This window comes from Telmatherina bonti (genome assembly GCF_933228915.1).
Source record: "Telmatherina bonti genome assembly, chromosome: 5".
In the NCBI taxonomy this organism is placed as follows: domain Eukaryota; kingdom Metazoa; phylum Chordata; class Actinopteri; order Atheriniformes; family Telmatherinidae; genus Telmatherina; species Telmatherina bonti.
The window spans coordinates 5,070,510-5,095,659 of NC_136623.1; the positions used below are offsets into that span (position 1 = coordinate 5,070,510).

Sequence of the window (25,150 nt, forward strand, 5' to 3'; positions counted from 1 at the left end):
CGTCACGCAGACACACATCTGGTGAACAGAGGAACAATCGACACGTAAAACATGAACCAACCAGATTAAAAACAGAGAAGCAGCTGAGAACGTGTCGTTACTCACCGACCCGCAGCAGAACGAGGAGACGCTCCAGGACATGGCTGACAAGTCTGTGGTCATGATGAGGATCTTTAAACTGCAGCCTATCAAATGTGGAGACATACTGCGGTGACAGGTCCACCTTCTGGTCGGGTCGTCGTCTTTATCAGCAACAGGTTTTCATTCCTGGTCGGATCAAACCAACAGATTTATCTTGTTTTAAGACGTGGTGGGGCCAGAACTGGTCTGTTTATTGTGTTCAGACGTCATGCATGTCAACACACATAACATTCAGATTTACTCTTTCAGGGTCAGTGTAATAATTGAAGAATTTTTGTGCATTTTTGTATCAAATTTTTTTCAAATAATTAAATTGTTACGTCTCCATGGTGACAATGGGTTGAAATATTAAACCATAGCCATTTTAAGATTTCATGTATTTATTTACTTATTTATTAAATAAAATATTAAAAAAGGTTAAACTGAGATGTGGGAAAATTTATGCCTTTCAGGTGGATGAAGGATTTTATTCTGAAAAGCCTCCCGGAAGTGGCTCTGTGAGTCCGATGCAGCTTGATGGTAAAAAAAAAAACAAAAAAAAAACAACAGAAAACTATAACCAGCAGTCGGACTGGTTCTAGTCGACGTGGATTCTGTTTAATTCTAAACATCTGTTGTTGTTGTTGTTTACGGTAAACATGTCGCACACCGTTGTCACGACAACGACGAGCACGGTCCGGTCTCCCGGTGACGGCGTCCTGAACATGGGCTACACCCAGACCATCCCGGGGCTGCTGAAGATGGGACAGCTGGTGAGACTGGGAGCTGCTGCTTTCCTCCCAACACAAACATTGGTTCCAGACGCTTTAACGTGTCGTGATGCAGACATGGACAGTAAAATAATAAAACGCAGTTTGTCAACAGAACCCTGCTGTTCTGCGGGTTTTCTGCTGCAGGCTTCTTGTTCTGGTTCCAGTTTGTCTCCATGGAGCAGTTTTGACATGTTTCAGTTTATCATGGTAAAATAAACTGCAGATTTACCGCAGGACATGGATCCAGGTGCAGCTGGACCACATTAGCAGTGATTTAACCCAGATTAGTTTTTTATCTGCAGTGTGAGTGGATTATTGTTATTGATGTGTTTATTCATCAATATTTCAGATGCAGTAGATGTTACTGGTTTCAGCTCCTCCCAGCTGTTTGTTTCCAGTCAGTAGAAGTTGCTTACAAATATTTGCTAAATGATTGCAAAAAGTAGTTTTCTGTAAGCGGAAACAATTCTGGACGTGTTATACACGTGCAAAAATAAAAGCATGTCTATAAGAGGCTTGCATGACTGTAAAAGCTCCGCAATAAAACGAAATTATTCATTCATTCATTCATTTTCTGAACCGCTTATTTCAATTCAGGGTCGCGGGGAAGCTGGAGCCTATCCCAGCTGGCTTTGGGCGACAGGCAGGGTACACCCTGGACAGCTCGCCAGTCCATCGCAGGGCCACACAGAAACTAAAACTAAATTAGTTACGCATTAAGTTACAACATTGAGGAAATTCATTTTATTCTTCTGAATGAAGGAATAGGCTGGATCAAACTGAGTCAGACTAGTACGTCCTCATGTCTACACCTTAGTCAGACTACTACGTCCTCATGTTTACACCTTAGTCAGACTACTACGTCCTCATGTCTACACCTTAGTCAGACTACGACGTCCTCATGTTTACACCTTAGTCAGAGTACTACGTGCTCATGTCTACACCTTAGTCAGACTACTATGTCCTCATGTCTACACCTTGGTCAGACTACTACGTCCTCATGTGTACTCCTTAGACTTCCATGTCCTCATGTCTACACCTTAGTCAGACTACCACATCCTCATGTTTACACCCTAGTCAGACTACTACGTCCTCATGTTTACACCTTAGTCAGACTACTACGTCCTCATGTCTACACCTTAGTCAGACTACGACGTCCTCATGTTTACACCTTAGTCAGAGTACTACGTGCTCATGTCTACACCTTAGTCAGACTACTATGTCCTCATGTCTACACCTTGGTCAGACTACTACGTCCTCATGTGTACTCCTTAGACTTCCATGTCCTCATGTCTACACCTTAGTCAGACTACCACATCCTCATGTCTACACCTTAGTCAGACTACTACGTCCTCATTTCTACACCTTAGTCTGACTAGTACGTCCTCATGTCTACACCTTAGTCAGACTACTACGTCCTCATGTTTACACCTTAGTCAGACTACTACGTCCTCATGTCTACACCTTAGTCAGACTACGACGTCCTCATGTTTACACCTTAGAGTACTACGTGCTTATGTCTACACCTTAGTCAGACTACTATGTCCTCATGTCTACACCTTAGTCAGACTACTATGTCCTCATGTCTACACCTTAGTCAGACTACTACATCCTCATGTCTACACCTTAGTAAGACTACTATGTCCTCATGTCTACACCTTAGTCAGACTACTATGTCCTCATGTCTACACCTTGGTCAGACTACTACGTCCTCATGTGTACTCCTTAGACTTCCATGTCCTCATGTCTACACCTTAGTCAGACTACCACATCCTCATGTCTACACCTTAGTCAGACTACTACGTCCTCATTTCTACACCTTAGTCTGACTAGTACGTCCTCATGTCTACACCTTAGTCAGACTACTACGTCCTCATGTTTACATATTAGTCAGACTACTACGTCCTCATGTCTACACCTTAGTCAGACTACGACGTCCTCATGTTTACACCTTAGTCAGAGTACTACGTGCTCATGTCTACACCTTAGTCAGACTACTATGTCCTCATGTCTACACCTTGGTCAGACTACCACGTCCTCATGTGTACTCCTTAGACTTCCATGTCCTCATGTCTACACCTTAGTCAGACTACCACATCCTTATGTCTACACCTTAGTCAGACTATTATGTTCTCATGTTTACACCCTAGTCAGACTACTACGTCTTCGTTTCAACACCTTAGCCAGACTACTACGTCCTCATGTCTACACCTTAGTCAGACTACTATGTCCTCATGTCTACACCTTGGTCAGACTACTACGTCCTCATGTGTACTCCTTAGACTTCCATGTCCTCATGTCGACACCTTAGTCAGACTACCACATCCTCATGTCTACACATTAGTCAAGACTACTACGTCCTCATGTCTACACCCTAGTCAGACTACTATGTCCTCATGTCTACACCTTAGTCAGACTACTATGTCCTCATGTCTACACCTTAGTCAGACTACTACCTCCTCATGTGTACTCCTTAGACTTCCATGTCCTCATGTTTACACCTTAGTCAGACTACTATGTCTTCATGTGTACTCCTTAGTCAGACTACTATGTCCTCATGTCTACACCTTAGTCAGACTATTATGTCCTCATGTTTACACCTTAGTCAGACCACTACGTCCTCATGTCTACACCTTAGTCAGACTACTACATCCTCATGTCTACACCTTAGTCAGACTACTACATCCTCATGTCTACACCTTAGTCAGACTACTATGTCCTCATGTCTACACCGTAGTCAGACTACTACGTCCTCATGTCTACACCTTAGTCAGACTACTACGTCCTCATGTTTACACCCTAGTCAGACTACTACGTGCTCATGTATACACCTTAGTCAGACTATTGTGTCCTCATGTTTACACCTTAGACACTACGTCCTCATGTTTACACCCTAGTCAGACTACTACGTGCTCATGTCTACACCTTAGTCAGACTATTGTGTCCTCATGTTTACACCTTAGACTACTATGTCCTCATGTCTACACCTTAGTCAGACTACTACATCCTCATGTCTACACCTTAGTCAGACTACTACATCCTCATGTCTACACCTTAGTCAGACTACTATGTCCTCATGTCTACACCTTAGTCAGACTACTATGTCCTCATGTCTACACCTTAGTCAGACTACTACATCCTCATGTCTACACCTTAGTAAGACTACTATGTCCTCATGTCTACACCTTAGTCAGACTACTATGTCCTCATGTCTACACCTTAGTAAGACTACTATGTCCTCATGTCTACACCTTAGTCAGACTACTATGTCCTCATGTCTACACCTTAGTCAGACTACTACATCTGCATGTATGCATCCATTCAGTAATGAAGTAGTGGTACTTTGATGCAATCTTCTACTTGTTTTTATTGATTTGTGATAAACGTGTGGTTTGGATCTGTGAGAAGCACATCATCTTCCTCATTTTAACTTTAGTTTGTTATAATAAAGGTGAATTAATTTCAGCTCTCTGTGTGTATCTCATCGTTTCCTCCCAGCTGTCGCTGCTCATCGCCTTCCTGTGCGTCCACTGCGTTCGCGGGTGGCCCAACTGGTATGCCTTCCAGTTTTTCGAGGTGGTGGTGCTGTGGTTCTTGTTTGCCTTCCTCATCTTCTTCATCATGCATCTGTTCAGGCTGCAGGGGAGGATGCCCTGCATCAACTGGCCGCTGACGGTGAGCATGGACTCCTGACTTTATTTTCTCGGTGTAGCTGAACAGGAACCAACGTGCATCGTTTGGAAGAAGGAAGGAAGCTGCGGTCAAAGTTTGAACTTTTAACCCTTTAAAACAAACAGTTTGTTATTACCTATCTGTTTCACAGTTGTTCCAGTTTTATTAACTTCTTCCTCTTAACATCTCAACTAGTTGCTAAACAACATTTATTGTGTTTATTCTTGTCTGGAAAAACTGGTCTACGGAGGTTTTCTATCTGTCCAGGAGGTTTACAATCCAGACACAACATGTAGTGTTTATTCAGAGACTCTAGATGGTAAATCCACCATTATTTATCACATCTTCATCACCATCACTACCATGTTGCTAAGATGTCCTCAAGTCTTTCTTCCTCATCCTGATGCTCAGTTTGACTCATCTTTGCCATGACTGAAAGCTGTCCTGTGATTGGCTGGTGGGACGTCTGTATAAAGTGAACGGGTGGAGCTGGGTGTAGTTTGTAGCGCTCTGACTGAAGGAGCAGGATGTCGGTATTCCAGCTGGAACTGCGGTCCTGTCAGGACATTCCTGCTGCAGCAGGTTTACGGGAATCCTGCAGTTTTCCAGCGACGCATCTCCATCTGTCTGTTTACTGCAGAAGAAGAAGCCAGAGCTGACGGAGGACGTCGTTCTCAGCTTGTCTATTTCCCAACTAGTTTTCAGATCTGTCACGCTGAGCAGTGTTTCCTGCTGCACATTATTCTAGTATTACTGGCTCCATTCGGTTTCATTTATTTATATTATTCACTCATTTTTTTACTGACTTGATTCTATTCTGTTATTTAATTAATATTTTAGTGTTTTTATTCTGTTTCTATTTATCTAAGTTTAAGTTTAATTTTTAGTTTAATTTTTAATTAATTTTTTATTTTATTAAACCAGCAACAGTTTAACACGGTCAGATTTTAGGATTTTTATTTACTGGTTGATGTTATTTACAACAAAGATCCCATAAAAACACGACGTGAACACTGGGAAGTCTGCTATTCCTACAAACATCCTCTCTGGCTTTCCGTATTATTGGAACGTGGTGACCTGACGGCAAGTGGACGAGTCCATTCCGGAACGTTGTAACCTGAGGGCAGGTAGACGAGTCCGTTCCGGAACGTTATGACCTGAGGTTAGGTGGACGAGTCTGTTCCAGAACGTTGTGACCTGAGGGCAGGTAGACGAGTCCGTTGCAGAACGTTCTGACCTGTGGGCAGGTGGACGAGTCCGTTGCAGAACGTTCTGACCTGTGGGCAGGTGGACGAGTCCGTTGCAGAACGTTCTGACCTGTGGGCAGGTGGACGAGTCCGTTGCAGAACGTTCTGACCTGTGGGCAGGTGGACGAGTCCGTTCCAGAACGTTGTGACCTGAGGGCAGGTAGACGAGTCCGTTCCGGAATGCTGTGACCTGAGGGCAGGTAGACAAGTCCGTTCCAGAACGTTGTGACCTGTGGGCAGGTGGACGAGTCCGTTCCAGAATGTTGTGACCTGAGGGCAGGTGGACGAGTCCGTTCCAGAACGTTGTGACCTGAGGGCAGGTAGACGAGTCCGTTCCGGAATGCTGTGACCTGAGGGCAGGTAGACGAGTCCGTTCCGGAATGCTGTGACCTGAGGGCAGGTGGACGAGTCCGTTCCAGAACGTTGTGACCTGAGGGCAGGTAGACGAGTCCGTTCCGGAATGCTGTGACCTGAGGGCAGGTGGACGAGTCCGTTCCGCAACGCTGTGACCTGAGGGCAGGTGGACCAGTCCGTTCGGGAACGTTTTAACCTGAGGGCAGGTAGACGAGTCCATTCCGGAACGTTATGACCTGACGGCAGCTGGACGAGTCCGTTCCGGAACACTGTGACCTGAGGTTAGGTGGACGAGTCTGTTCCAGAACGTTGTGACCTGAGGGCAGGTGGACGAGTCCGTTCCGGAACATTGTGACCTGAGGGCAGGTGGACGAGTCCGTTCCGCAACGCTGTGACCTGAGGGCAGGTGGACGAGTCCGTTCCGCAATGCTGTGACCTGAGGGCAGGTGGACCAGTCCATTCCGGAACGTTATGACCTGAGGTTAGGTGGACGAGTCCATTCCGGAACGTTATGACCTGACGGCAGCTGGACGAGTCCGTTCCGGAACACTGTGACCTGAGGTTAGGTAGACGCGTCCGTTCCGTAACGCTGTGACCTGAGGTTAGGTAGAAGAGTCCGTTCCGGAACGCTGTGACCTGAGTACAGGTGGACCAGTCCGTTCCGGAATGCTGTAACCTGAGGTTAGGTGGACGAGTCTGTTCCAGAACGTTGTGACCTGAGGGCAGGTAGACAAGTCCGTTCCGGAACGTTATGACCTGACGGCAGCTGGACGAGTCCGTTCCGGAACACTGTGACCTGAGGTTAGGTAGACGCGTCCGTTCCGTAACGCTGTGACCTGAGGTTAGGTAGAAGAGTCCGTTCCGGAACGCTGTGACCTGAGTACAGGTGGACCAGTCCGTTCCGGAATGCTGTAACCTGAGGTTAGGTGGACGAGTCTGTTCCAGAACGTTGTGACCTGAGGGCAGGTAGACAAGTCCGTTCCGGAACATTGTGCCCTGAGGGCAGGTGGACGAGTCCGTTCCGGAATGCTGTAACCTGAGGTTAGGTAGACGAGTCTGTTCCAGAACGTTGTGACCTGAGGGCATGTGGACGAGTCTGTTCGGGAACATCTTGACCTGAGGGCAGGGGGACGAGTCCGTTCCGGAAGTTTGTGAACTGAGGGCAGGTGGACCAGTCCGTTCCGGAACATTGTGCCCTGCGGGCAGGTGGACCAGTCCGTTCCGGAATGCTGTAACCTGAGGTTAGGTGGACGAGTCTGTTCCAGAACGTTGTGACCTGAGGGCAGGTAGACAAGTCCGTTCCGGAACATTGTGCCCTGAGGGCAGGTGGACGAGTCCGTTCCGGAATGCTGTAACCTGAGGTTAGGTAGACGAGTCTGTTCCAGAATGTTGTGACCTGAGGGCAGGTGGAAATGTCCGTTCCGGAACGTTGTGACCTGAGGTTAGGTAGACGAGTCCGTTCCAGAACTTTGTGACCTGACGACAGGTGGAAATGTCCGTTCCGTAACGCTGTGACCTGAGGTTAGGTAGAAGAGTCCGTTCCGGAACGCTGTGACCTGAGTACAGGTGGACCAGTCCGTTCCGCAACGCTGTGAACTGAGGGCAGGTGGACCAGTCCGTTCCGGAACATTGTGCCCTGCGGGCAGGTGGACCAGTCCGTTCCGGAATGCTGTAACCTGAGGTTAGGTGGACGAGTCTGTTCCAGAACGTTGTGACCTGAGGGCAGGTAGACAAGTCCGTTCCGGAACATTGTGCCCTGAGGGCAGGTGGACGAGTCCGTTCCGGAATGCTGTAACCTGAGGTTAGGTAGACGAGTCTGTTCCAGAATGTTGTGACCTGAGGGCAGGTGGAAATGTCCGTTCCGGAACGTTGTGACCTGAGGTTAGGTAGACGAGTCCGTTCCAGAACTTTGTGACCTGACAACAGGTGGAAATGTCCGTTCCGGAACGTTGTGACCTGACGGCAGGTGGACGAGTCCGTTCCGGAACGCTGTGACCTGAGGTTAGGTCTACGCGTCCGTTCCGTAACGCTGTGACCTGAGGTTAGGTAGAAGAGTCCGTTCCGGAACTCTGTGACCTGAGGGCATGTGGACGAGTCCGTTCGGGAACGCTGTGAACTGAGGGCAGGTGGACCAGTCCGTTCCGGAACATTGTGCCCTGCGGGCAGGTGGACCAGTCCGTTCCGGAATGCTGTAACCTGAGGTTAGGTGGACGAGTCTGTTCCAGAACGTTGTGACTTGAGGGCAGGTAGACAAGTCCGTTCCGGAACATTGTGCCCTGAGGGCAGGTGGACGAGTCCGTTCCGGAATGCTGTAACCTGAGGTTAGGTAGACGAGTCTGTTCCAGAATGTTGTGACCTGAGGGCAGGTGGAAATGTCCGTTCCGGAACGTTGTGACCTGAGGTTAGGTAGACGAGTCCGTTCCAGAACTTTGTGACCTGACGACAGGTGGAAATGTCCGTTCCGTAACGCTGTGACCTGAGGTTAGGTAGAAGAGTCCGTTCCGGAACGCTGTGACCTGAGTACAGGTGGACCAGTCCGTTCCGCAACGCTGTGCCCTGAGGGCATGTGGACGAGTCTGTTCGGGAACATCTTGACCTGAGGGCAGGGGGACGAGTCCGTTCCGGAAGTTTGTGACCTGAGGGCAGGTGGACCAGTCCGTTCCGGAACATTGTGCCCTGCGGGCAGGTGGACCAGTCCGTTCCGGAATGCTGTAACCTGAGGTTAGGTGGACGAGTCTGTTCCAGAACGTTGTGACCTGAGGGCAGGTAGACAAGTCCGTTCCGGAACATTGTGCCCTGAGGGCAGGTGGACGAGTCCGTTCCGGAATGCTGTAACCTGAGGTTAGGTAGACGAGTCTGTTCCAGAATGTTGTGACCTGAGGGCAGGTGGAAATGTCCGTTCCGGAACGTTGTGACCTGAGGTTAGGTAGACGAGTCCGTTCCAGAACTTTGTGACCTGACAACAGGTGGAAATGTCCGTTCCGGAACGTTGTGACCTGACGGCAGGTGGACGAGTCCGTTCCGGAACGCTGTGACCTGAGGTTAGGTCTACGCGTCCGTTCCGTAACGCTGTGACCTGAGGTTAGGTAGAAGAGTCCGTTCCGGAACTCTGTGACCTGAGGGCATGTGGACGAGTCTGTTCGGGAACGTCTTGACCTGAGGGCAGGGGGACGAGTCCGTTCCGGAAGTTTGTGACCTGACGGCAGGTGGACCAGTCCATTCCGTAACGCTGTGACCTGAGGTTAGGTAGAAGAGTCCGTTCCGGAACGCTGTGACCTGAGGGCAGGTGAACGAGTCCGTTCCGGAATGCTGTGACCTGAGGGCATGTGGACGAGTCTGTTCGGGAACATCTTGACCTGAGGGCAGGGGGACGAGTCCGTTCCGGAAGTTTGTGACCTGACGGCAGGTGGACCAGTCCATTCCGGAATGCTGTGACCTGATGGAAGGTGGACAAGTCCGTTCCGGAAAATTGTGACCTGACGGCAGGTGGAAAAGTCCGTTCCGGAACGCTGTGACCTGAGGGCAGGTGGACCAGTCCATTCCGGAACATTGTGCCCTGAGGGCATGTGGACGAGTCTGTTCGGGAACATCTTGACCTGAGGGCAGGGGGACGAGTCCGTTCCGGAAGTTTGTGACCTGAGGGCAGGTGGACCAGTCCGTTCCGGAACATTGTGCCCTGCGGGCAGGTGGACCAGTCCGTTCCGGAATGCTGTAACCTGAGGTTAGGTGGACGAGTCTGTTCCAGAACGTTGTGACCTGAGGGCAGGTAGACAAGTCTGTTCCGGAACATTGTGCCCTGAGGGCAGGTGGACGAGTCCGTTCCGGAATGCTGTAACCTGAGGTTAGGTAGACGAGTCTGTTCCAGAATGTTGTGACCTGAGGGCAGGTGGAAATGTCCGTTCCGGAACGTTGTGACCTGAGGTTAGGTAGACGAGTCCGTTCCAGAACTTTGTGACCTGACGACAGGTGGAAATGTCCGTTCCGGAACGTTGTGACCTGACGGCAGGTGGACGAGTCTGTTCCGGAACGCTGTGACCTGAGGTTAGGTCTACGCGTCCGTTCCGTAACGCTGTGACCTGAGGTTAGGTAGAAGAGTGCGTTCCGGAACGCTGTGACCTGAGGGCATGTGGACGAGTCTGTTCGGGAACGTCTTGACCTGAGGGCAGGGGGACGAGTCCGTTCCGGAAGTTTGTGACCTGACGGCAGGTGGACCAGTCCATTCCGTAACGCTGTGACCTGAGGTTAGGTAGAAGAGTCCGTTCCGGAACGCTGTGACCTGAGGGCAGGTGAACGAGTCCGTTCCGGAATGCTGTGACCTGAGGGTATGTGGACGAGTCTGTTCGGGAACATCTTGACCTGAGGGCAGGGGGACGAGTCCGTTCCGGAAGTTTGTGACCTGACGGCAGGTGGACCAGTCCATTCCGGAATGCTGTGACCTGATGGAAGGTGGACAAGTCTGTTCCCGAAAATTGTGACCTGACGGCAGGTGGAAAAGTCCGTTCCGGAACGCTGTGACCTGAGGGCAGGTGGACCAGTCCATTCCGGAACGCTGTGACCTGATGGATGGTGGACGAGTCCGTTCCGGAATGCTGTAACCTGAGGTTAGGTAGACGAGTCTGTTCCAGAATGTTGTGACCTGAGGGCAGGTGGAAATGTCCGTTCCGGAACGTTGTGACCTGAGGTTAGGTAGACGAGTCCGTTCCAGAACTTTGTGACCTGACGACAGGTGGAAATGTCCGTTCCGGAACGTTGTGACCTGACGGTAGGTGGACGAGTCCGTTCCGGAACGCTGTGACCTGAGGTTAGGTAGACGAATCCGTTCCAGAACGCTGTGATCTGATGGCAGGTGGAAAAGTCCGTTCCAGAACGCTGTGACCTGAGGGCAGGTGGACGAGTCCGTTCCGGAACGTTGTGACCTGAGGGCAGGTGGACGAGTCCGTTCCGGAACGCTGTGACCTGACAGCAGGTGGACGAGTCCGTTACAGAACGTTGTGACCTGACGGCAAGGGAACGAGTCCGTTCCGCAACGCTGTGACCTGAGGGCAGGTGGACCAGTCCATTCCGCAACGCTGTGACCTGACGGCAGGTGGACGAGTCCGTTCCGGAACATTGTGACCTGACGGCAGGTAGACGAGTCCGTTCCGGAATGCTGTGACCTGACGACAGGTGGACGAGTCCGTTCCGCAACGCTGTGACCTGATGGCAGGTCTACGCGTCCGTTCCGGAACGCTGTGACCTGAGGTTAGGTAGAAGAGGCCGTTCCGGAACGCTGTGACCTGAGGTTAGGTAGACGAGTCCGTTCTGGAATGCTGTGACCTGAGGGCAGGTCGTCGACTCCGTTCCAGAACGCTGTGACCTGAGGTTAGGTAGACGAGTCCGTTCCAGAACTTTGTGACCTGACAGCAGGTGGACGAGTCCGTTCCGGAACGTTATGACCTGAGGTTAGGTGGACGAGTCCGTTCCGGAACGCTGTGACCTGAGGGCATGTGGACGAGTCCGTTCCGGAAAATTGTGACCTGATGGCAGGTGGACAAGTCCGTTCCGGAACATTGTGACCTGTCCATCAGATCACAGTGTTGCGGAACGGACTGGTCCACATGCCGTCAGGTATAGATGTTCCGGAACGGACTGCTCCACATGCCCTCAGATCACAGCTTTCTGGAACAGACTTGTCCACCATCCATCAGATCACAGCGTTCTGGAACGGACTCGTCTACCTGCCGTCAGGTCACAAAGTTCTGGAACGGACTCGTCCACCTGTCCTCAGGTCACAATGTTCCGGAACGGACTTGTCCACCTGCCATCAGGTCACAATTTTCCGGAACGGACTCGTCCACATGCCCTCAGGTCACAGCGTTCCGGAACGGACATGTCCACCTGCCCTGAGGTCAAACCGTTCTGGAACAGACTCGTCCACCTAACCTCAGGTCATAACGTTCCGGAACGGACTCGTCCACCTGCTGTCAGGTCACAAAGTTCTGGAACGGACTCGTCTACCTAACCTCAGGTCACAGCATTCCAGAACGGACTCGTCTACCTAACCTCAGGTCACAGCATTCCGGAACGGCCTCTTCTACCTAACCTCAGGTCACAGCGTTCCGGAACAGACGCGTAGACCTGCCCTCAGGTCACAGCGTTGCGGAACGGACTGGTCCACCTGCCCTCAGGTCACAGCATTCCGGAACGGACTCGTCTACCTGCCGTCAGGTCACAATGTTCCAGAACGGACTCGTCCACCTGCCCTCAGGTCACAGCGTTCCGGAACGGACTCGTTCCCTTGCCGTCAGGTCACAACATTCCAGAACGGATTCGTCTACCTCACCTCAGGTCACAGCATTCCGGAACGGATTCGTCCACCTGCCCTCAGGTCACAATGTTCCGGAACGGACTCGTCCCCCTGCCCTCAGGTCACAACGTTCCGGAACGGACTCGTCCACCTGCCCTCAGGTCACAGCGTTCCGGAACGGACTCGTCCACCTGCCCTCAGATTACAACGTTCTGGAACAGACTCGTCCACCTGCCCTCAGGTCGTAACATTCCGGAACGGACTCGTTCACCTGCCGTCAGGTCACAATGTTCGGGAACGGACTCGTCCACCTGCCGTCAGGTCACAGCGTTGCGGAACGGACTGGTCCACCTGCCCTCAGGTCACAGCATTCCAGAACGGACTCGTTCACCTGCACTCAGGTCACAGCGTTCCGGAACAGACTCTTCTACCTGACCTCAGGTCACAGCATTCCGGAACGGACTTGTCCACCTTCCATCAGGTCACAGCGTTCCGGAATGGACTGGTCCACCATCCCTCAGGTCACAGCATTCCGGAACGGACTTGTCCACCTGCCGTCAGGTCACAAACTTCCGGGACGGACTCGTCCCCCTGCCCTCAGGTCAAGACGTTCCCGAACAGACTCGTCCACATGCCCTCAGGTCACAGCATTCCGGAACGGACTCGTCCACCTGCCGTCAGGTCACAGCGTTGCGGAACAGACTCTTCTACCTGCCCTCAGGTCACAGCATTCCGGAACGGACTCGTCCACCTGCCCTCAGGTTACAAGGTTCTGGAACAGACTCGTCTACCTAACCTCAGGTCATAATGTTCCGTAACGGACCGTCCACCTGCCCTCAGGTCACAGCGTTCTGGAACGAACTCGTCCACCTGCCCTCCGGTCACAGCGTTGCGGAACGGACTCGTCCACATGCCGTCAGGTATAGACGTTCCGGAACGGACTCGTCCACCTGCCATCACGTCACAACCTTCCGGAACGGAAGGGCAGTCTGTTCCGCAACGCTGTGACCTGAGGGCAGGTAGACAAGTCCGTTCCGGAACGCTGTGACCTGATGTTAGGTCTACGCGTCCGTTCCGGAACGCTGTGACCTGAGGTTAGGTAGAAGAGTCTGTTCCGGAACGCTGTGACCTGATGGAAGGTGGACAAGTCCGTTCCGGAATGCTGTGACCTGAGGGCAGGTGGACCAGTCTGTTCCGCAACGTTGTGACCTGACGGCAGGTGGACGAGTCCGTTCCGGAATGCTGTGACCTTAGGGCATGTGGACGAGTCTGTTCGGGAACGTCTTGACCTGAGGGCAGGGGGACGAGTCCGTCCCGGAAGTTTGTGACCTGACGGCAGGTGGACAAGTCCGTTCCGGAACGCTGTGACCTGAGGGATGGTGGACCAGTCCATTCCGGAACGCTGTGACCTGATGGAAGGTGGACAAGTCCGTTCCGGAACGCTGTGATCTGAGAGCATGTGGACCACTCCATTCCGCAACGCTGTGTCCTGAGGGCAGGTGGACGAGTCCGTTCCGCAACGCTGTGACCTGAGGGCAAGTAGACGAGTCCGTTCCGGAACGTTATGACTTGAGGTTAGGTAGACGAATCCGTTCCAGAACGCTGTGATCTGATGGCAGGTGGAAAAGTCCGTTCCAGAACGCTGTGACCTGAGGGCACGTAGACCAGCCTGTTCCGCAACGCTGTGACCTGAGGGCAGGTAGACAAGTCCGTTCCGGAACGTTATGACCTGAGGTTAGGTAGACGAGTCTCTTCCAGAATATTGTGACCTGAGGGCAGGTGGTCGACTCCGTTCCGGAACGCTGTGACCTGACGACAGGTGGAAATGTCCGTTCCGGAACGTTGTGACCTGATGGCAGGTGGACCAGTTCGTTCCGGAACGCTGTGACCTGATGTTAGGTCTACGCGTCCGTTCCGGAACGCTGTGACCTGAGGTTAGGTAGAAGAGTCTGTTCCGGAACGCTGTGACCTGAGTGCAGGTGAACGAGTCCGTTCCGGAATGCTGTGACCTGAGGGCATGTGGACGAGTCTGTTCGGGAACGTCTTGACCTGAGGGCAGGGGGACGAGTCCGTCCCGGAAGTTTGTGACCTGACGGCAGGTGGACAAGTCCGTTCCGGAACGCTGTGACCTGAGGGATGGTGGACCAGTCCATTCCGGAACTCTGTGACCTGATGGAAGGTGGACAAGTCCGTTCCGGAACGCTGTGTCCTGAGGGCAGGTGGACAAGTCCGTTCCGCAACGCTGTGACCTGAGGGCAGGTAGACGAGTCCGTTCCGGAACGTTATGACTTGAGGTTAGGTAGACGAGTCTGTTCCAGAACGTTGTAACCTGAGGGCAGGTGGACGAGTCCGTTCCGGAACGCTGTGACCTGAGGGCAGGTAGAAGAGTCTGTTCCGGAACGCTGTGACCTGAGGGCAGGTAGAAGAGTCTGTTCCGGAACACTGTGACCTGAGGGCAGGTAGAAGAGTCTGTTCGGGAACGTCTTGACCTGAGGGCAGGGGGACGAGTCCGTCCCGGAAGTTTGTGACCTGACGGCAGGTGGACAAGTCCGTTCCGGAACGCTGTGACCTGAGGGATGGTGGACCAGTCCATTCCGGAACGCTGTGACCTGATGGAAGGTGGACAAGTCCGTTCCGGAACGCTGTGATCTGAGAGCATGTGGACCACTCCATTCCGCAACGCTGTGTCCTGAGGGCAGGTGGACGAGTCCGTTCCGCAACGCTGTGACCTGAGGGCAGGTAGACGAGTCCGTTCCGGAACATTGTGACCTGACGGCAGGTAGACGAGTCCGTTCCGGAACGTTATGACCTGAGGTTAGGTGGACGAGTCTGTTCCAGAGCGTTCTGACCTGAGGGCAGGTGGACAAGTCCGTTTCGGAACGTTGTGCCCTGAGGGCAGGTGTACGAGTCCGTTCCGGAATGCTGTGACCTGAGGTCAGGTAGAAGAGTCTGTTCCGGAACGCTGTGACCTGAGTGCAGGTGAACGAGTCCGTTCCGGAATGCTGTGACCTGAGGGCAGGTGGACCAGTCCGTTCCGCAACGCTGTGACCTGACGGCAGGTGGACGAGTCCGTTCCGGAACATTGTGACCTGACGGCAGGTAAACGAGTCCGTTCCGGAATGTTATGACCTGAGGGCAGGTGGACGAGTCTGTTCCAGAACGTTGTAACCTGAGAGCAGGTGGACGAGTCCGTTCCGGAACGCTGTGACCTGAGGGCAGGTAGACGAATCCGTTCTGGAATGTTGTGACCTGACGGCAAGGGAACGAGTCCGTTCCGGAACGCTGTGACCTGAGGGCAGGTGGACGAGTCCGTTCTGGAACATTGTGACCTGACGGCAGGTAGACGAGTCCGTTCCGGAATGCTGTGACCTGAGGGCAGGTGGACCAGTCCGTTCCGCAACGCTGTGACCTGAGGGCAGGTCTACGCGTCCGTTCCGGAACGCTGTGACCTGAGGTTAGGTAGAAGAGGCCGTTCCGGAATGCTGTGACCTGAGGTTAGGTAGATGAGTCCGTTCTGGAATGCTGTGACCTGAGGTTAGGTAGACGAGTCCGTTCCAGAACTTTGTGACCTGACAGCAGGTGGACGAGTCCGTTCCGGAACGTTATGACCTGAGGTTAGGTGGACGAGTCTGTTCCAGAACGGTTTGACCTCAGGGCAGGTGGACATGTCCGTTCCGGAACGCTGTGACCTGAGGGCATGTGGACGAGTCCGTTCCGGAAAATTGTGACCTGATGGCAGGTGGACAAGTCCGTTCCGGAACATTGTGACCTGAGGACAGGTGGACGAGTCCGTTCCAGAACTTTGTGACCTGACGGCAGGTAGACGAGTCCGTTCCAGAACGCTGTGATCTGATGGATGGTGGACAAGTCCGTTCCAGAAAGCTGTGATCTGAGGGCATGTGGAGCAGTCCGTTCCGGAACATCTATACCTGACGGCATGTGGACCAGTCCGTTCCGGAACGCTGTGACCTGAGGGCAGGTGGACCAGTCCATTCCGGAACGCTGTGACCTGATGGATGGTGGACTAGTCCGTTCCGGAAAGCTGTGATCTGAGGGCATGTGGAGCAGTCCGTTCCGGAACGTCTATACCTGACGGCATGTGGACGAGTCCTTTCCGGAACGCTCTGACCTGAGGGCAGGTGGACCAGTCCGTTCCGCAACGCTGTGACCGGAGGGCAGGTGGACGAGTCCGTTCCGGAACATTGTGACCTGTGGCAGGTGGACCAGTCCGTTCCGCAACGCTGTGACCTGAGGGCAGGTGGACCAGTCCGTTCCGGAACATTGTGACCTGACGGCAGGTAGACGAGTCCGTTCCGGAACGTTATGACCTGAGGTTAGGTAGACGAATCCGTTCCAGAACGCTGTGATCTGATGGCAGGTGGAAAAGTCCGTTCCAGAACGCTGTGACCTGAGGGCAGGTGGACGAGTCCGTTCCGGAACATTGTGACCTGAGGGCAGGTGGACGAGTCCGTTCCGGAACGCTGTGACCTGACGGCATGTGGACGAGTCCGTTACAGAACGTTGTGACCTGAGGGCAGGTGGACGAGTCCGTTCCGGAACATTGTGACCTGAGGGCAGGTGGACGAGTCCGTTCTGGAATGCTGTGACCTGAGGTGAGGTAGACGAATCCGTTCTGGAATGTTGTGACCTGACGGCAAGGGAACGAGTCCGTTCCGCAACGCTGTGACCTGAGGGCAGGTGGACCAGTCCATTCCGCAACGCTGTGACCTGATGGCAGGTCTACGCGTCCGTTCCGGAACGCTGTGACCTGAGGTTAGGTAGAAGAGGCCGTTCCGGAATGCTGTGACCTGAGGTTAGGTAGACGAGTCCGTTCTGGAATGCTGTGACCTGAGGGCAGGTCGTCGACTCCGTTCCAGAACGCTGTGACCTGAGGTTAGGTAGACGAGTCCGTTCCAGAACTTTGTGACCTGACAGCAGGTGGACGAGTCCGTTCCGGAACGTTATGATCTGAGGTTAGGTGGACGAGTCCGTTCCGGAACGCTGTGACCTGAGGGCATGTGGACGAGTCCGTTCCGGAAAATTGTGACCTGATGGCAGGTGGACAAGTCCGTTCCGGAACATTGTGACCTGAGGACAGGTGGACGAGTCCGTTCCAGAACTTTGTGACCTGACGGTAGGTGGACGAGTCCGTTCCGGAAGGTTGTGACGTGATGGCAGGTGGACGAGTCCGTTCCGGAACGTCTATACCTGACGGCATGTGGACCAGTCCGTTCCGCAACGCTGTGACCGGAGGGTAGGTGGACGAGTTCGTTCCAGAACGCTGTGACCTGAGGGCAGGTGGACGGTCCGTTACGGAACATTATGACCTGAGGTTAGGTAGACGAGTCTGTTCCAGAACGTTGTAACCTGAGGGCAGGTGGAGCAGTCCGTTCTGGAACGTCTTGACCTGACGGCAGGTGGACAGGTCCGTCCCAGAATGTTGTGACCTGACGGCAGGTGGGCAAGTACGTCCCGGAATGTTGTGACCTGACGGCAGGTGGACGAGTCCGTTCCGGAACGTTGTGACCTGACGGCAGGTGGACAAGTCCGTCCCGGTATGTTGTGACCTGACGGCAGGTGGACGAGTCCGTTGTGACCGCTCCGTCAGCGCAAAGCATATAGCTGATGGACGTGTTGTCGGTCGCTATGAAGGCTTTCCCTCCGACATGGACTCTGAGACAGATGGAGTCCATTGCACCGGAACGTCGTCTCAGGATCCGCCAGGTCGTCCTAAAAGCTGAGACGTGTTTTAGAAGGAAAAAGCTTCTCGACGACGAAGCCAATCAGAAATGAACCTTCGTCTGAAACCCGTTTCTTCTCTTTCAGGAGTTTTTCCATTACTCTGTGGGAGTCGTCCTCATCTTCATCGCCTCCATCGTCGCGGCCGTAAAGAGCAGCGGCGTTTCTGCGCTGGTGGTCGCATCGGTACGTCAACTCTCTGACCTCCAGAAACTCTCTGACCTCCAGAAACTCTGACCTCCAGAAACTCTCTGACCTCCAGAAAACTCTCTGACCTCCAGAGACTGACCTTCAGAAACTCTCTGACCTTCAGAAACTCTCTGACCTCCAGAAACTCTCTGACCTTCAGAAACTGACCTTCAGAAACTCTCTGACCTTCAGAAACTCTCTGACCTCCAGAAACTGACCTTCAGAAACTCTCTGACCTTCAGAAACTCTCTGACCTCCAGAAACTCTCTGACCTTCAGATACTCTCTGACCTCCAGAAACTCTCTGACCTCCAGAAAATCTCTGACCTCCAGAAACTCTCTGACCTCCAGAAACTCTCTGACCTCCAGAAACTCTCTGACCTCCAGAAACTCTCTGATATCCAGAAACTCTCTGACCTCCAGAAACTGACCTTCAGAAACTCTCTGACCTCCAGAAACTCTCTGACCTCCAGAAACTCTCTGATATCCAGAAACTCTCTGACCTCCAGAAACTCTCTGACCTCCAGAAACTCTCTGACCTTCAGATACTCTCTGACCTTCAGAAACTCTCTGACCTCCAGAAACTGACCTTCAGAAACTCTCTGACCTTCAGAAACTCTCTGACCTCCAGAAACTCTCTGACCTTCAGATACTCTCTGACCTCCAGAAACTCTCTGACCTCCAGAAACTCTCTGACCTCCAGAAACTCTCTGATATCCAGAAACTCTCTGATATCCAGAAGCTCTCTGACCTCCAGAAACTCTCTGACATCCAGAAACTCTCTGACCTCCAGAAGCTCTCTGACATCCAGAAACTCTCTGACCTCCAGAAACTCTCTGACCTCCAGAAACTCTCTGACCTCCAGAAACTCTCTGACCTTCAGAAACTCTCTGACCTCCAGAAACTCTGATATCCAGAAACTCTCTGACCTCCAGAAACTCTGATATCCAGAAACTCTCTGACCTCCAGAAACTCTCTGATATCCAGAAACTCTCTGATATCCAGAAACTCTCTGACATCCAGAAACTCTCTGACCTTCAGAAACTCTCTGACCTCCAGAAACTCTGATATCCAGAAACTCTCTGACCTCCAGAAACTCTGATATCCAGAAACTCTCTGACCTCCAGAAACTCTGATATCCAGAAACTCTCTGACCTCCAGAAACTCTCTGACCTCCAGAAACTCTCTGATATCCAGAAACTCTCTGACCTCCAGAAACTCTCTGACCTCCAGAAACTCTCTGACCTCTAGAAAGGTCGCTGACCTCTGAGCTTTTGGAAGCCTCGTGGTGATTTCAGACTCAGCGTTTGGTTCTGAAGTTTCAGACAGAGTGAGACCTCTGTCTGAAACACATGCACCCCCCCCCCCCCCCCCCCCCGGCCTACAAGTTCCAAACCCAGTTTCAGACAGGTCAGGAAAGTAACTGGTTTAACTGGGAACAGATTGGTGAGGTAACTGGTTAAACTAGTAATGTGTCTTTAGTGTAACTGGTTTAACAGGGAACAAGTCGGTAAGGCAAGTGGTTTGACTGGGAGCAGGTTGGTGAAGTAACTGGATAAAACTTGTGACCGGTAATTAAGGTAACTGGTTTAACTGGGAACGGGTTATTAATGAGACCAGTGTAACTGGGAATGGGTTGGTAACTGGTTTAACTGGGAAACGGTCTGTAAAATAACTGGTTTAACTGGAAATGTGTTGGTAAAGTAACTGGGTATTAAAGGAGCTTTTCAGAGCTGCAGAGTGTACACTGTGTGGTTTATGTTTTTCCTATTTCTTCCAGGTTTTTGGGTTCATAGCAACATTCCTGATGGCCGTTAACCTCTGGACGTCGTACAGCGTGGCGTGCGGACCGCAGCCTGGTAGGTCCCGTCCTCATCTGTCATTTTTAATGCATAATGCAGGAATCTCTGTTAGCATGCGTGGATCAGGACAAGGGGGAACAAACAGTCTTTATGGATGTGAAAACACTGCCTCCTGTCTTTGTTTAGTGTGTTTCTGCATCTGGCTGCTTCACAGATAAGTATGCAGCTTGTTACGGCTGCAGCCAACTCCAGTACGGGAGTTGTACTGGTTTTAACCTCATGAAAAGGTCCTCTACCAGCTGAACCTGGTCTAACAGGTCTATATTATCTGGTCTCATGTTGCTGGTTTTCTGCTGTAAACAAACAAACAAATCAGTTTTTGAGCTGCTAGTGGTCCTAACGGTGTGTTCAGACCAAACGCGTTTTGAGCATCAAGAGCGGCATGTTTACATGTAAAGTCTATGTGGAGGCGCGGCAAGGGGGCGTGGAGCTTTCTAGTGTGGCGTTTTGAATGTTGGCGTTCCACGTGGAACGCGCTGAAAATTTAAGAATTTTTTAAGCTCAATGCACATTCCAAGTCAAAAGTCAGAGATGGGCAAAGCTGTTGTGATCCTGTTCCCTGGTGGGCGTGTCTGGCACCCTGGCACCTGGATCAGCACCTGATCTTCTTCTGGGCAATCAGCAACAGCACTACTTAAGACCTGCCCAGCCTGCTGTTCATCGCCAGATTGTTGAATGCCCTGCGGTACAACTCTCGGCCTCAAAGATTCTTCCCAGTGTGAAGCACAGATCGATAACCTGCGTGTTTTTTCCCCGTCAGAGATCCTGCCTGCATGCCCGATTGCTGCCCTACCGCTTGCCTGCCTGCCCGCCCGCCTGCCTGCTCGCTTCTCTGTCGGCCGGTTTTCCTCCCCGCTTGTCTGCCTGCCGGCTAACCTGTCTCCCGCATCCACCTTGGAAAGAACCCGAAGTCAGAAAGGAACAAATAAAGTATTGTTTGGAACTCCGAGCCGAGTCCGCATGTGAATGCCACGCACTACACAATAACGCGTTAAAAAAATGCATTTAACCGTGAAACCTTTATCAGAGAACAATTTTCTGGTACGCTGATTACAGTGATGCACACGCTACTTCCGCTACTAGCTTAGCCGCGTTTGCGCGACATTTAGAGATGTTTCCGTGAGTTTATTTAAAAACAAAAGGAGCCTCAACATGTCTAGCGTCTTTTTCTGGTGGTATCAGGGACTCTTGGTGAGTAACAATGGGAACGGTTACATAAAGTGTTTTTAATTTGGAATTAATAGTTTGGAATTAAATAATTCTGAATTAACGTATTATTCTACGAGTTTACATGAAAATAATAATTCTGAATGAAGGTTTATATGAAACACTTTAGGGCGGCGGGTTGGGAAGGGTTCTGATTGGACAGAGGGTGGACGTGACGTATGACGTATACCGGAAATAAACAAAGTTGTCTCCCTGCTTCTCGTCTTTTCAGTCGTAACTTGTAAAAACTACATAATAAGAACCAGTTTCACCGCTGTTTTATTATAAATGTGAAGTAGCAGCTCAACACGGGCATACTACTTCACTTTCTGCAGCGACTGAGAAGGAGAAGAAAGATAGACCACCGAACACGGGAGGTAAAACAACGCGCGTCATCGGGACAGGACAAGGTAACGAGCATGCTCAGAACGACCGGAGTTAACTTAGAGCGGAATGAAGATTTACATGACAGAGGAATTATGTAGTTCAGGATTAAATTGAAACCAGACACTTACATTGGAATTAAGTTTAATTCTGAATAGAATTTTGCATTAGGAATTAACCCTCTAAACTCTGATAACCCTTTATTATTGAAAATAATTATTTTTATTTGATTTATTTATATTGTAGTTCGTTCATTCATTCATTCACAACAAGAAGGTCACTGGTTCGATCCTTGGCTGGGGAGGGGTTTGGTCAGTGGCCTTTCTGTGTGGAGTCTGCATGTTCTCCCTGTGTCTGCGTGGGTTCTCTCCGGGTTCTCCGGCTTCCTCCCACCATCCAAAGACATGCATGCTAGGTTAATTGGCCACTCTAAATTGCCCCTAGGAATGAGTGTGAGTGGTTGTTTGTCTCTCTGTGTGGCCCTGCGATGGACTGGCGAGCTGTCCAGGGTGTACCCTGCCTTTCGCCCAAAGCCAGCTGGGATAGGCTCCAGCTTCCCCGCGACCCTGAATTGGATTAAGTGGTTTAGAAATGAATGATATATTGTAGTTAACAATGAAATGTTTTAAATTATATTTAATTTGAACATCTTTTTCTTTATCTTATTTTATTTTTTTAATTGACTTTCATTTATTTCATTTTATTAAATAATTTTATGCTGAATTTCATTTTTTGATAATTAAATTCAAATATTCACTTTTTTAAATCCAAGACTCAGATCATCTCCAGTTCCCTGAAATTTGTTATATAGCAAATAATTATTTTTATTTCATCTGTGCTTTTTTATTAAATTATTTTTTTTTTAAAAATTCAAATAATAAAAGAGCTAAACTTATCATTAAATTACTATAATGAGCATCAGTCTCCAGCCTTCTGTTTATGATATAGAAAAGAATTTAATTCTAATTATTGATTGTTTTATTGTTACATAGTTTTTACACTATATTTAATGTATTCTTTTTTTTTTTTTTTTTTTTTTTTTTTTTTTTAGTATTTATTAATTTTAAAAAGTTAAGTTTGTCTACAAATCTTTTATTAGTTTATTATCTTATTCCAGTTTTTATAATTTGCAGATTTTTTTACTGTATTTATTGTGTTTTTATATAATGGTAAATAAAAAATGGGGGATAATTTGAGGATATTATGAAGGTTTAAAGCTGAACATGTAAAAGTGATCCTGCTGGATTCTTGTGGACATCGCTGTGGGAATACGATGTTTCATGGAGGAATGTTGCCACAGATTATCAGCTGTTAAATGGAACCAACCAGCTTCACGTGAAAACCTGACGTGTGAGCTGGACCCACATGATGGAAGGTCACCGCCTCCTCGTCCCCCCCTCCCTCCATCCAGCCCATCTCATGTTCCCATCATGCTTTTCTGTCCCCTCCAGGCGCATCGATGTAAAAAGTGGTCCGTCATGAAGAAAGAAGATGGCTGTGTGGGCAGTTTGCTGCGTCCTGGTCAATTTTCTGCCTGGCAACCACCCACATAATCAACCTGATTGGATTATAAGTCATGCTGCAGAGGTAAAGGAGCTGATCCAGGACGTAAACATCCCAGATCTCCAGGACTGCAGTTTTTTTATTTTCATACTGAATCATGTCTGACCTGGACAGTCTCCTGTTAAAGGTGCTCTGGTCACCTGGTTGTCCTGATCATGTTTTATTTCCATCATTTTAACCATTCATCACCCGTCTTCCCCTAAAACCTGGAGAATGTTAATATTTCAACCTTCCTCCGGCTGTGTGCCAGAAACTTTAAACCCTGCAGGTCTGAACAGCCTGGGTTTTATAGATGTTTATTCCCTCAGAAGTTTACTCTAATTAGTTTGAATTTTATTCTGTCTGTTTTCTCTTAAAGTATTTTAAGATTGCAGTGAGAAGGTTTTGGACCACGTCTTTACTCATCCACTAAAGCCCCTTTGGCTTGCTATGTTAATCTGTGCTAACTATTATTTGGCATGCTAACAAAAATCACCAGGATAATCAGAAAACGACTGACATGCTGATGTTTTTGGCACTCTAAAGCTTTACTCAGGAGCTAAAAACAAATTTATGCTAATAGTGAACTTAAATGCTAGCTAGCTACCTATGCTAGTTAAGCTAACAGTGTTAAGAAACAAAGAAATCAAGAGAAAAGAAGTATTTCAGCTCAAAATGAAGGCTAGTGGTAATTTATATTCTACTTGTCAGGAAACGTGCGCAGTCAAACCGATTTTACCGTCTGTTTCCCATAAATAAAGCTAAATGAAGTAACGTGTACAATCTGCGCTGTCAGACAGGAAAATGCAGTTTGTATTCATGTTTTAGGTGACTCAGGTGGTCGTCTGCATTATAAATTCTGTGTAAATGGAACCAGATTCACACAAACATTCAGACATTTGATGGTGTCAAAAGACAAAATAACTAAAATATTTCTAACATATTAAATGTTTCTCCCTCGAATCTTCTAAATGTGAATTAATAAGTGCAACGTAAACCTGACTGCAGCTCTGAGAAGCGATGGTTTCACAGCTAAAACCAAAAACAAAACAGTGATGTTACATCTGATTATATCTAGTTTGTTTCAAACAACCGCAGGATGTTGACCCGCTAAAGCTGAATATAAACCCACGTGTCATCTGCGTACGGTCGGATACGGCGTCACCACCGTATGCTTCGTGTACGTCTCTGTACGGAGACGCTACTTTTCCTATTTTCCCACCACTGCAATCAGCTGCTCTCTAAAACAATCCGCTAACCTGCATCAGCAGGAATGCGAAACAACTTTCGCTTCATGCTTTTTGTTAGCCAGGTTATATTTGTTATGTCTGATATGGGCTACAGACACACAGACAATTTAACGGGAAATAAAGCCGAAGCTCGACGCTGATACAACACGGTTCACTGACTCATTTACAAGCTGTTAAAACCGTATTCAGGGGCAGAAAAGTCAAAGGTTGAGAAGTATTTTCTGCCTTTATTGACAAAAAGAAGACTAAATGAACTCGTTGGCTGCCAGGTGTTTTTGCAGCAGCTCCATATGTTTTGGAGCATTTTGGCAGAAACCACAAAAATGCAAGACGTCAGAAACCAATGAGTTAAACACCAACATTTTTAGATGTATTTAAACCAAGAAGTGTGCTGTTGATTTAATATATATCTAGTAAAGTAACTAGAATGTGTGGTTTAAAGTGAATTAGACATAACTGTTAGCAGGCATCACATGGACATCCACAGTCTCCGTACGTACGCATGGCTTTAACGACATTTTTATTCC

General features: G+C 49.9%; 1 protein-coding gene across 1 annotated transcript; it reads left to right on the forward strand.

Annotated features, from left to right (window-relative positions):
* Positions 1–779: 779 nt before the first annotated feature.
* On the forward strand, positions 780–23,353 carry cmtm7 (CKLF-like MARVEL transmembrane domain containing 7; the record flags this gene model as incomplete). The annotated part of the gene is made up of 5 exons (XM_079240157.1): positions 780–893; positions 4,392–4,568; positions 18,279–18,377; positions 20,160–20,238; positions 23,283–23,353. The coding sequence occupies 5 exons, from the start codon at positions 780–782 to the stop codon at positions 23,294–23,296; spliced, it is 483 nt and encodes a 160-aa protein (XP_079096283.1). The 3' UTR covers positions 23,297–23,353.
* Positions 23,354–25,150: the final 1,797 nt, after the last annotated feature.